The 12,594-nt window shown below is 40.4% G+C and overlaps 1 protein-coding gene across 1 annotated transcript; it reads right to left on the bottom strand.

Annotated features, from left to right (window-relative positions):
* Positions 1-906: 906 nt before the first annotated feature.
* Positions 907-11,751, bottom strand: LOC147237281 (uncharacterized). The gene is made up of 9 exons (XM_086146603.1): positions 11,621-11,751; positions 11,250-11,435; positions 10,487-10,986; positions 9,881-10,023; positions 9,152-9,367; positions 8,371-8,610; positions 7,379-7,512; positions 5,648-5,941; positions 907-3,340 (listed from the first exon to the last, which is right to left on the bottom strand). Exons 2-9 carry the CDS (start codon positions 11,391-11,393, stop codon positions 1,007-1,009), a joined length of 4,005 nt encoding a protein of 1,334 aa, XP_086002729.1. The 5' UTR covers positions 11,394-11,435; positions 11,621-11,751; the 3' UTR covers positions 907-1,006.
* Between the last annotated feature and the right edge of the window lie 843 nt (positions 11,752-12,594).

Genomic DNA, 12,594 nt, shown 5'->3' with positions numbered 1-12,594 from the left:
CAGCAGGCAAGCAGTTCCTTCTGAAATATTCAATGCATATTGGTTTTCACTGTCTAGATCATCAAAATTAGTCAATCCTTTCTCCCCTTCCCGCCAACTAATGTCCTCTTTCTCTTCCTTATTTATAGTTTGTGCATTCCCACTTGTGGGATCCCAGTCTTCCCTCGATGCAGATACTTTGATTTCTTTTGTATTAGCTTCATCCATTTTGGGACTTTCTCTTAAGCCATTTGTAGAGTCAGTTGGAGCCTTGCCTAGAGGAAATGATGCCATTTCATTTTTCACCTTTTTCCCATTTATTCCAAATACTGGCTCTTTGCAAGCCTCAACACCTGGTCTGTTGGATGTCATATAGTTCACTTGGGCAATTGAATGTTTTTGTCTGGGTTCACAGCTGATCCCCGTTGTAATCTGCGCCAGCTGCAGCAGATGCCGCTAATCAAGATCCCTATAAAGGGCAGCGGCACTCTCTGCCTGGCGCCGGGGGATTGTGGTCTTCATGGACTACTGTGGGACCCTGCTATGACCCGGACCTCACCCGTGCCAACCCGGACCTCACCCCTGCTATGACTGGACCCCAGGTGTGACCGCTGTTCCCTTCCCGAGTCACGGCCGGGCCCAGTTGGCCGGCGTGACCTCTGTTCCCTTCCCGAGTCACGGCCGGGCCCAGTTGGCCGGCGTGACCTCTGTTCCCTTCCCGAGTCACGGCCGGGCCCAGTTGGCCGGCGTGACCTCTGTTCCCTTCCCGAGTCACGGCCGGGCCCAGTTGGCCGGCGTGACCTCTGTTCCCTTCCCGAGTCACGGCCGGGCCCAGTTGGCCGGCGTGACCTCTGTTCCCTTCCCGAGTCACGGCCGGGCCCAGTTGGCCGGCGTGACCTCTGTTCCCTTCCCGAGTCACGGCCGGGCCCAGACGGCCGGCGTGACCTCTGTTCCCTCCCGCAACCCGTACTGTTGAGGCCCAGCCTCTGCCGTTCTGTCTGCATCTCGTCCAGTCCAGTCTGCAACTTCAACCAAATAAAAGCGCTTTCCACCCATCTCTGTTCCGAAGTGTGGTTCCCTGCTCGAGTCCGCCCCAGCACACCGTGACAGTTTTTTTCTGTAAATATAGAATAAGTCCCTCTATTGGACTAACGTGGCCCTCCTGGTCAAATTCATTTTGATTGTCTTGGAATTCTTCAGGCTCAAGATCTACTCGCTGTTCACAACTTTTGTTCTCTGTACCTGCAAGACTGAGGAGGCCAACACTGATTTTAAATTGCTCTATGTTTCTTTTTGAAGCTCCCACTGCCTGTCTGGACATGGTTTCCCCTGAGTTACTGGACTCATTTTTGATGTAATCTGAAGCCGAAAAGATCGGTCCTCCATGAGAATTGCTCAAATTGATGACATCATTTGATTCTGTAGGTAACGTTTTGGCTACCGTGGATGAAGCTTCCCTAGAACAGGCTTTTAAGGGAAAATAATTGTCTTGTTTTTCTTGATGAAAAATTTGTGGCATGTCCATATTTTCATTTGGTTCACCCAGCTCTGATTTCAGATTGACCATATCTATACATTTATTTGCATAATCTTTACTGGCTTTATTCAGATCCTCAGGTGAGGCATTTACTGTATCTCCATGTTGATCCTTTGCTTTCTTGGATGGCAATGACTTCTCAATGAAGTCCTCTTTCTTTAAATCTACAGGCTTTCCTGATGTTTTTGTTGGGTACCCTTCCTTTCTTTCATTGCCTTCATGTACAGCTTTGGCCAGCTTGCAGGAGCCTCTGTCATTTAGCATTGAGTCCTCCTCTGATGCGAGTATGATTAAATCTATTGTGAGCTTGTCTATTATTTGTTCATCAAGCAATTTCTGAGGGAATTTGTTATTGTCCTTGAGCCTGTTTTTCATCAGACCGTCTCTCTTTGATGTATGAGACTTAGTGGTCCTTGATGCTACATCATGATTGATGTTTTGTTTGTGAGGCTTCTGAATGCAATAGGCCTTTGATTCCTTAGCTATGATGATTCCCACTGATTGATTCGCATGGACCTGTCCAATCTCAACTTTAAAGCCAGGTGACCAAAATCCAGTTTTTCTCTCTTCTGGTGTCATTTCTGCCTGAGGTCCCATTTTTATTCTTTGCTGCTCAGCACTAATCACCCTTCCCCCAATTGTCTCTATTCCTAATCGCCTTTGCTGCAATGCCCATGTTTGCCCAAAATTTCCATTTACTGATACTACACCCACATTTTCAAAAACAACATTTCCTGGCAGAATGCCATACACACTTCCCAGAGGTGCTGTAACTAACACCCCCTGAGGAGGAGCAGCCTCTCTAACCAGGATATCACCTCTGGACAAAGTGCCCAGAGATGAGCCTGGGTTTAGCAGCACTACCTCACCTGGCCCTGTCTTATTCTTGACCAACACATTATTGGTATTGGTATTTTGTGCCATTATTGTCCAGTCTGCCGCTGGACCTGATCCCTGGGACACAACTGAGCTTGCAGATAACAAAAGGTTGGTGCTGACCGGACTAACTGGACTTGTTGGGCTTGTGGGAATCTCAACACCTTGAATGACAAACCTTTTAGAAGAACGCTGGCACGTGTCAACAATCTGGTGCATGTCTACAAGCCCAGATTGAGCACTTTGCAGACCCCCAATTACAACTCCATGGGGAGGACTCTCTAGTCCTTCAACCTCAACTCCAGAAGGAGTACTTTGGAGACCCTCAAGTACAACTCCAGATGATGGGATCTGGTGTCCACTAACTACATATAGCTCTGGAATATTAACTTTGTGTCCAAGCAAAATTGTGTCTTGCCACTGTGGCTGAACTAAAAGTTGCACTGGTTGTGGCAGAGGACTGGGGGCATAGTAAACTGGCTGCTCTTGTAGTACAACTCTCTGACCGAGATAAGGCAGAGTACCAGAATGGCTGATGTCAGAGCAATGTCTGAAGTTAGTGTCCTTGGAGTAAGGGATTTTCATGGGTGATTTGGACATGCTTTCATTACGGATATTTGATGTTGAATTATCAGTAGATGACATCACTTTCTTTGTTGTTTTATCTGCATAATGTGACTTATCAGTGCACTCCACTCTTGGCTGGACAACAGACTCAACAATTTTAACTCTGGTTTCTGCAATATTCGTGGGAGATACGGATGACGTTGTTGTAGGGGAGCAGATCTCAGATAGGCTTTTGAACTTTGGGTCTAAGTCATTGAGGAACTGCAAGTCATCATCAGACTCCAAGTTGCTGCAGCACCCAAGTGAACCTGCAGAGGAGCCCTGGCCTTCGTAACTATACACCAAAAGATTATCCTTCACTGGCACAGCAGACGCCACTTTCTGTTAGAGGCAAAGGAGATTATCAACCGTGATTCAAAGAGAAAAGAAGAATAAATCAGCTGAATTCGCATTTTATGTCACTTTTCTGAGCCTAAAGAAATACATTTATGTAAATAAGATCTGGTTTGAATGTGCAAAATGAGCTTTTTGTGTTCTTGACTCTGTCTTAACATGCCTTTCTCATAACTCAACATCTCTGATATTTGTTCTACAAACTGCTTGTATGCTTGCTCAGTGGTAAAAGATACTCTGATTCACCAATTTGTAACCCCTCAGGTTGCTTCCCACGTACTTTAAGGATTTGGGGAAAATGCCATTGATGAATTATGGGCTGGAATTTAGGGCACCAAAACTACAGTACTTGGGCAAGCAGCACAATGTCACAATGGACAATGTCATTTGCACCACAGCTGCAGGCTAACATTTTGAATCTCACTGTCATGAAAGTAACCAGATTTGTTGTGAGTATCCCAACTCGGATGACTTTCTCCAAGTATGTGATCGGCTAGAATTTTGGCACATTGTAATACTGAACTGGGATAGTATAGGATTTGAACATTATTCAGCACACAGAGGAGAGATTTAATGAGCATGGGGGCAATATTGAGACCACAGTACACATTTTTGCTTATATGGGTCCTTCTCTAAAAATTAGCATATTGTGATAAAGTTAATTATTTTCCATAATGTAATGATAAAAATCAAAGTTTCATATATTTTAGATTCATTGCACACCAACTGATATATTTCAGGTCTTTTATTTTTTTAATACTGATGATTTTTGCATACAGCTCATGTAAACCCAAAATTCTGATCTCCAAAAAATTAGCATTTCATGAAAAGGTACTCTAAACAAGCTATTAACCTAATCATCTGAATCAACGAATTAACTCTAAACACCTGCAAAAGATTCCTGAGGCTTTTAAAAATTCCCAGCCTAGTTCATTACTCAAAACCGCAACCGACAAGACTGTCGACCTGACTGCTGTCCAGAAGGCCATCATTGACACTCTCAAGCAAAGGGGTAAGACACAGGAAGAAATCTCTGATCGAATAGGCTGTTCCCTGAGTGCTGTATCAAGGCACCTCATTGGGATGTCTGTGGGAAGGAAAAAGTGTGGCAGAAAATGCTGCACAACCAGAAGAGGTGACTGGACCCTGAGGAAGATTGTGGAGAAGGGCCAATTCCAGACCTTGGGGGAGCTGTGGAAGAGGTGGAGTGAGTCTGGATTAGAAACATCCAGAGCCACTGTGCACAGGCGTGTGCAGGAAATGGGCTACAGTTCTGAATTCCCAAGGTCAAGCCACTTTTGAACCAGAAACAGCGGCAGAAGCGCCTGTCCTGGGTCACAGAAAAGCAGCGCTGGACTGTTGCTCAGTGGTCCAAAGTACTTTTTTCGGATGAAAACAAATTTTGCTTGTCATTCGGAAATCAAGGTGCCAGAGTCTGGAGGAAGACTGTTGAGAAGGAAATGCCAAAATGCCTAAGGTCCAGTGTCAAGTACCCAAAGTCAGTGATGCTCTGGGTGCCCTGTCAGCTGCTGGTGTTAGTTTTATCAAGGGCAGGGTCAATGCAGCTAGTTGTCAGGAGATTTTGAAGCACTTCATGCCTCCGTCTACTTAAAAGCTTTACGGAGATGAAGATTTAATTTTTCAGCACGACCTGGCACCTGCTCACAGTGCCAAAACCACTGGTAAATGGTTTACTGCCCATGGTATTATGGTGCTCAACTGGCCTGCCAACTCTCCTGACCTGAACCCCATCGAGAATCTGTGGGATACTGTGAAGAGGAAGTTGAGTGACACCAGACCCAACACTGTGGATGAGCTTAAGGCCGCTATTGAAGCATCCTGAGCCTCCATAACACCTCAGCAGTGCCACCGGCAGATTGCTTCTGTGCCACGCCACATTGAAGCAGTCATTTCTGCAAAAGGATTCCCTACGAAGTATTGAGTGCATAACTGAACATAATTATTTGAAGGTTGACTTTTTTTGTTTTAAAAACACTTTTTTTTTTATTGGCCGGATGACATATGGTAATTTTTTGAGATAGGGATTTTGGGTTTTTCTTTACTTTTTTTTTCCAAAATCATCAATATTGAAACAATAAAAGGCTTGAACTACTTCAGTTGCGTGCAATGAATCTAAAATATATGAAATTTAAATTTTTATCATTACATTATGGAAAATAATGAATATTATCACAATATGCTAATTTTTTGAGAAGGACCTGTAGTTATGCTTGGCCAGAAAAGTCACACATATACACTTACAGAAATATGCATCACACATGCAAACAAATGTACCTGTGAGTAGTAGTCTTCAAGGCATTCGGTGGACATCGCTATATGGTCAAAGAAAGCAGCTGGTTTTTGCTTGCAGTTCTTTTGTGAACCCATCATCACCATGCAGGTGTTGTCAACCTCCAGAAAACTCTGAGTGCTCCTTCCCATGAATCTCTTAGAAGTTTCTTGGTAAGAGGAACTGAACTGTTGAGCATCTTTGGTTTTTATTCTCTCAGTTTTGAAGGTTGGTTCTTTTGCTATCCCAACTTCTTGGTGGGTCAGTGGCATGGAAGGAAAACTTGGGAGTGGTACTCCCTACAAGAAACAGAAAATGATTCATAATCAGCATTGTGTATAAAAATGTAAGTAAATAAATCATTTAAATGAGGCAGATGGAGCCAAAGACCCCCCCAGCAACATTATGTGTATTTCCCGCAGGTCATTGTCTCAATTTTTATTGGGAAGAGTCACCAAATGCAGCATGCTAGGAGAGCAGTGAAGAGCAGAGGTCAGGCTTGTTTTGAAAAGAGACCTGCTTGCCATTTGCCTGTGCTATCATTTGAAGTTGTACAAGCAAAAAACAGTAATACAATTCAAAGCAGCAAACACTGGAACATAAAATTTCACAGCTATTCTGATGAGTGTCTGTGAAGGCTCTCATTCTCAGTCATCCAGGTCAAGGTCAGTTTTCTCTTATTGTGGCAAGTGGATTTAGTTTCTGTTCTTGAAGACTGGGTTATTCTGTTTTAGTCCAAGAACTATAGAAGCCTTTTAGATGAGATGTGAAATGTCTTTACAGAGAAAAACTAAGTCCATTTGCCATGACAAAATTAGACTATTCTTCTGACGAGTCCTTGAGGCGGCTAAGTTGTTAGCAGAGTGGTCTCATTTTTAATAAGCCAATAAAAAACAAACAAACTAAAAAAAATCATGAAGCTAGATGTGTGTTATCAGCTTCAAGGAAGCTGGATTACCATCCTGTATAATACTGAATTGAATTTGGTAAAATGGTGCTTATCAATCCCATCGCTCAAGAACTGTCCAATTTGGTCCAATGTCACACATCTCTTGAAATCTGTTGTCAAATCTTATTGTGGCAACTGGAAAAAGTCATGTATAACCCAGGTCATTCAACAGTAACTTATTATTTATCTTAAATTTCTCTCTGGAACAATTACCTCAACTACAATCACAAAGACTGGTAAGACATAAAGCAAAAAGAAAGAATGAGCATAATAGGACAAATCATAGGTAAGACATCCAATAAGTATTCAGCTCCTTTAACGACTGATCTATATTACATTGTTAATTGACAAGCTAAATTGGTACCAATGATTGTTTTTCCCCTTTGTGTACAAAAACTGTCTGTTCTTTTTGTCATGTTTGCCTGCAGTTGTTGAGAACATAGTATGTGTTTAGTCTTTTTTATTTGATTTTTTCTTTTTCAGTTTTAAAATGTTTGCTGTTTATGTACTGTCCAAAAGATCACAATTTTTCAACTTTTTCCCCTCCGGGTACTATGTTAAGTCTGTTATAGAAGATCATGGCACAAGATATAAAAATGTCTCCCCAAGAAGTCTTTCCACACTTGTCTCTACTTTAAATACGTAAAAAGAATTCAAATGTCTTTCATGATGATGAGCTAAGATCTATTTCTGTGTCGCAGGACGAAAAAGGAGAAACGAGATAAGGTTGCTGTAATGCAGGAACTGGGAAAGGCATCCTCAAAAAACAAGGAAAAAGCCAGCTCACACTATCCTCGCCTGGGCCTTCGGTGTGATAGGTCATTAGATGTTCTTTGGCTGCGAATGGAATATCAACAAATTTATCAGCAAAGATGGTCCCGGCTACTCCCCACTGGCAGAACAGCAGAAGAAGAGGGATTACTGTGGACAAATAAAAAAGAGAACAAAACAAAATAAAACACAGGGGACATTATGAAGTTAAATAGAATTTAGCCAATTAAGTTTATCCGAAATGCAGCAAATACAACTCTTACAACTTCACACTTTGATTCATGCTGACTTTCCCAGCCGGTCAAATACTGACACTTTACTGCACCCATTGCACCTCATACAATTTTATAAACATGCTTTCATTTAAACCCAATGTAAACATATCTGGTATCAAGAACACACAGCACTTTGATTCCAAAGAGGAATGGCAGTGCAGAATAGTACTTTATTGGTGCGTCCTAGAGTGTGAACCTGCTGACACTAAAAACCCTTTTTGAATTGATGAACAGGGACATACTAATTTCATGTCTTTAGATAGTTTAGAAAGACTTATTGAAATTTGCTTTTTGAAGTTTGGAATGTGAAAGACATGAATATTTATTGCATTTAACTTGAATGAATTGGGAAGTATCTCACAAGGGGCTTATAATCGTACCACGGCTGTCAGCTTTAGCTAGTTAATTTGATACATCAAATTTCACAAGAATATAGTGAATGGGTTCACTATAAAAACGATCAGTGTTAAAATTTGAATTGTGTGAAGAACCTGATCTTGCATTTTAGGAAACTGGAAACAAATGTTTTCCTTTTCTACAACATTAAATGCAATATATAATTTGCATGCGTCCTGACAGAATAGGTATGGAGTGGTGTATTGCTCACTCTTCCTCTGCAGTAACATCACTCCCACTGTGAATTGTAAAGCATTGCCTTGATAGGATTGTGGAATGTTAAAGTAAATCCAATATTTAACAAAAGTATGAAATAAATATATACAGTGCAACTCACACAGCAGTAAACACAGTGCCAGTAGCAGGAGGCCAAAGGCCGAGGGTGCAAGCTTTGATGATTGAGCTTGTTGACTTGCAGCCCTGGAGTGACAATCCTTGGTTTCCAGACAAGAGCAAACTTCAACTGTGAACATCTTATCAGTTTGGCAGGATGCTCCCTGAGCATCAGAGATTTCAACTTGCAGCTTGTAGTAGCCTGGCCATAGGAACTTGTCAGAATGAAAAGCTGCTGTTGTCTCTAGAAAGGACAAGATTTCAAAGCTCTAACACTCTTTTTATGTAATCAATAATTAAAATGGTTATTTTTTTCTTTCTCTTTATTGGGGGCTTTGAGATCAGCTTGATCATTGCACTCTATTTTGATTTATGTTTACAGATGCAAGTCCTGATATCATGGACAGGGCTGAGGTACTTTTTGTTTTACACTATTACATTGTGTCATCAAAGTGGAATGACACCTGGTCTACAAAAAAGAATGTTCTAGAAAATGTGAGAAAATGTAAAACATAAAGACTGACATCATGTAATATTAGCCAAAATTGATATTTTCAAGTAGAATAATGGAGCAGTGTTGCCATTCTTGACATTTAGATTATATCAGTAACATTCCCAGCTCCAAACTGACTTCATTGGGGAGAGTGGAACCAGATCCATAGGTGTCCCACTTATGAGAGTGACCAAAACATTAGCAGCTGTAAGTAACAAAAAAACACTCATCTTTCAGGAAAGATTTTAAAATGTATCCACTCTAACTCTTGTAATGTATTACATATTCTTACCATTAATGAGTTCTACATCCCAAGTACCACTAGTGCCTTCAGGTATGATCTTAAAGTTGAAAGGTGCGGCGTTGGGACTAAAGTCAGAGCCAGTGACGTAGAATGTTTTTTCATCCAAGCACAGTGTGCTGTGAGTTGCAATAAATGTGGGACAGTGGTCATTTGAGTCACTCACTTCAATAGCTATTGTTCCTGTGGCTGTTTTTGCCGGCAGGTCTGAGGATGACAGCCAGATGTTAGTTGTAAAAAAAAAAAAAAATCCATTCTTTATTCTTATTGTAGCTTATTAGAATATAGGAATTGAAACGTGACAAACAAATCACATTTCTATTTCTGCACTGTTATTGTATACATCTCAATTATCTTTAATCTCCCAAATGCTCCTAAAACAATGTGAAAGTCTTTTCTGTCCTGAAGGTTAGTTGACTGATTTATTTTCCTCCATTAGACTTTCAATGGCTGACACACCTTAGTCATAAAGTTGTCTAGCTGGTTTTTGTCAACAGTAAGGTACTTGAATCATGTTTTTCATGATAATAGGTAGTAGGTAATACTGTGAATCCAGGGTCATAGAGGTGATGAAAGGTGATGAAACTCAAAAAGAGGGAAAAAAAAGTATATAAGAAGGTTCCTAACTTGGTTGGAAAGAAACAGCTCTGAAATTCGTTTGTAAGCTAGGAAAGGAAATATCACTGAAATTATTATCTTCAGCAAGCAAAAATGATTTACCTTTGGTTATGGCCAGAATCTTCGCAATATAGGTGCCATTCAATAAGTATGGGGACTCTCTATCTGGTGCTTTGTTGAGTTTAATTTCAGCAGTTTTTTCATCAATACTGAACCAGTTGTCAGGGTCGTAGGCTTTTGCATACCTGGAGGAAGACAATAGTTACAAATAAGCAATAAAAACTTTTGCACTCAGTTATGACATACCTTGCAGTTGGTGATATGCCTTATTGAAACATGTAATTAATTAATATGTGCCCTGATCACAAAATAAAGTGAGTGAAAAAATGAGAAAATACAGAGTTCTAAAGGTGAAAAACAGGAACCCCTGAATAATTGTCTCAAATTTTACAAAATCACTTTCAGGGGTACTTCCTTGACAAGACATTGTAGATTAAAAAGAGCCCAAAACTTAACTAAACAAATCAGAGGACCAATATGTTGGCAGGATGAGTTGTAGCAAAATATGAATAGAAATTGTTGGGAATGTCCAAGAAGTATTTTGGTATATTTCTAAAAACATTATAAGTTTAGCAGTATTTCTACTAAATGCATGTTGAGTTGATTAAAGCAGATAAAAGCTTCAGCTTTTCAGGTGGCTTTACTAACCCGACATCCTCCGCTGGTTTTCCTGTGTCTGGATCAATAGCAGGAAACACTGCAATCACACCGTCCTCAGGCATTTCATCAGGATCTTCTGATACAGGAATACTCTTCGTATCAGGTTTAAATTTAGGGTCCTCTGGCACATTATTTACTGCAATCTTGATGGAGTAGGACTTGGTTGGTTCATCTGGCTTTTTTCCTGGTTTTACAGCTCCTGGTCCAAGACCTGTCCCAGGCTTAGTTCCATCACCCCCTCTTTCAAAGTTAACTCCAACTCCACCTGCATTCATGCCTACCCCTGCATTCACACCTACCCCGACTCCCATGTTTGCACCACCACCTACTCCAACTGAAGTTCCACCACTGGGTCTGGGTGCATGAGCCCCCCCTTCTCCAACTTGAATACCCACATCCATCAGTAAAGCACTGCCCTCCACAAAAGGAGCTACATTTTCAATGAGAAGGCCGAGCTCAAGATTCTGGACCTCTTCAAAATCCACAGCCTGAGAAGAAAGAAAAAGGAACAACAATGTTTAGAGCCTGACCCTATTTAGTTGTATTACAAGTCTCAATGGTGAGATTCCAGAAATTTCAGACATCACAATAAGCGAAATTGCTCATTTAAAGTAAATGTTTTTTGTCAATTTTGTCATAAATTGAACTTGGGATGGTGTTTCTTACAGTGTAGGGAGGTTAGATTATGACAATACAAACATGCAACAATAAAAAAGATAGATATAGAGATGGACAGAGAAAGCATGTATACCTTGATCAGTTTCAGAATCCCCTCATTGGTTTCTCGGTCTGTTTCAATTGAAAAGAGATCTTCCTCGTTCCCTTTTATGATCTTGAAAACTGTCAGCCAATTGTCCGAGCGCTCCAGGTCATTGTCCAGAGCTTTGATTCTCATCACAACCACATCAGCAATATTTTCATCTACTGAGCCAGTGTACTGGAAATACAAGTTATTCTTTCTTTATTTTTTTTTTATATTTAGAAGAGAGAATAAAATATCCCAACCCCCCAAAAATGTGTGAATTTTCAGGAAAGATGCAAAGTCAATCTTAGTGTCATTTACTTAGTAGCAAGGCAGTTTCTACTGTGTGTGATTACTGTATGTCTGTTTATGAGTGTCACCTCAGATTTTTCCAAAGTAGGGATGTTGTCATTGATGTCCAGAACCTTGATCTCAACAGTCCCTGTCCCCTGTCGCCCCAGTGGATGTCCTCCCTTATCAACTCCTTTTATGACCAATTTATAAAAGTCAATTTTCTGTGAGAATAATGAAGTAAAACAAGATAAAATTAAATATCTGTCATCTAAAGGAATAGACATGTTTGAGTGATCTTGCTGGGTAATGACATACATAATTAACAGCGCATCGATGCTCAATTGAGCACTGGTACTAAGGGCTCATGTAAATTTTCTGCCATTAATTTGATCATGTGATGAACCAAGGAGCCATTTTGATCGATAAAAACAAATTGGATATATTAATTGTATCAGGAATGTTGCAACAAAGTCCTGCAATTTTGAAACTTAAAAACAGTCAACAGCATTTTGAAAGCTTAAATTCAAGCATTTTCCCTTTGGGTGTAAAAGTGAAAAGTGAAAAAGATATGAGTGTGAAATTTAATAGCCTTACCTCTCTGTCCAGTGTTGGCTCTTTCACATACAATTTTCCTGTCTTTCTGTCTATGGTAAACATATGACCAGAGTTCTTTGGCTCTTGACTCACAATAGAGTAGATGATCTCTGAATTAAGTGTCCCATCTTGGTCTTCATCCTTTCCTACTATCTGCATCACAAAGGTTCCTGGTGTGAATGGGAACAGTAAAAAGAGTCTTGTTCAACTGTATCATGTTAAAATACTTTATTTCTGGATCAGCAACCTACTAAAATTTGAGGGATAGTATTTGGTTGTGCCTGTTTATGAAAACCAAAAAATTAAAAGCATCAATTTGAGATTTGCAGAGCTGTTTCCAAATAATAATGTGGAAATATGTATATACAAGGTTATTTGTCTATAATCAGTTTTGGTTTTCCAATTTTTACTGTTGTGGTGATAAAAGCAGGATTCTCCAAAATTATATTGTCAATGGATAACATGA

The sequence above is a fragment of the Fistularia commersonii genome, chromosome 1 (assembly GCF_037954325.1).
Source record: "Fistularia commersonii isolate RoL2024-O1a breed Wild chromosome 1, RoL_Fcom_v1.0, whole genome shotgun sequence".
In the NCBI taxonomy this organism is placed as follows: domain Eukaryota; kingdom Metazoa; phylum Chordata; class Actinopteri; order Syngnathiformes; family Fistulariidae; genus Fistularia; species Fistularia commersonii.
The sequence above is the reverse complement of the archived record's forward strand: the minus strand, read 5'-3'. Positions and strand labels throughout refer to the sequence as shown.

Bases quoted from the DNA above. Each gene is read 5' to 3' on its own strand.
- LOC147237281 (XM_086146603.1), bottom strand. From the start codon at position 11,393: ATGAGAATCAAAGCTCTGGACAATGACCTGGAGCGCTCGGACAATTGG. The intron at 10,024-10,486 runs GTTAGTAAAGCC...GTCTTCCTCCAG, and splicing joins AAACCAGCGGAGGATGTCGG to GTATGCAAAAGCCTACGACC. The intron at 5,942-7,378 runs GTGAGCTGGCTT...TGTTTCTTGTAG, and splicing joins AAGGCCCAGGCGAGGATAGT to GGAGTACCACTCCCAAGTTT.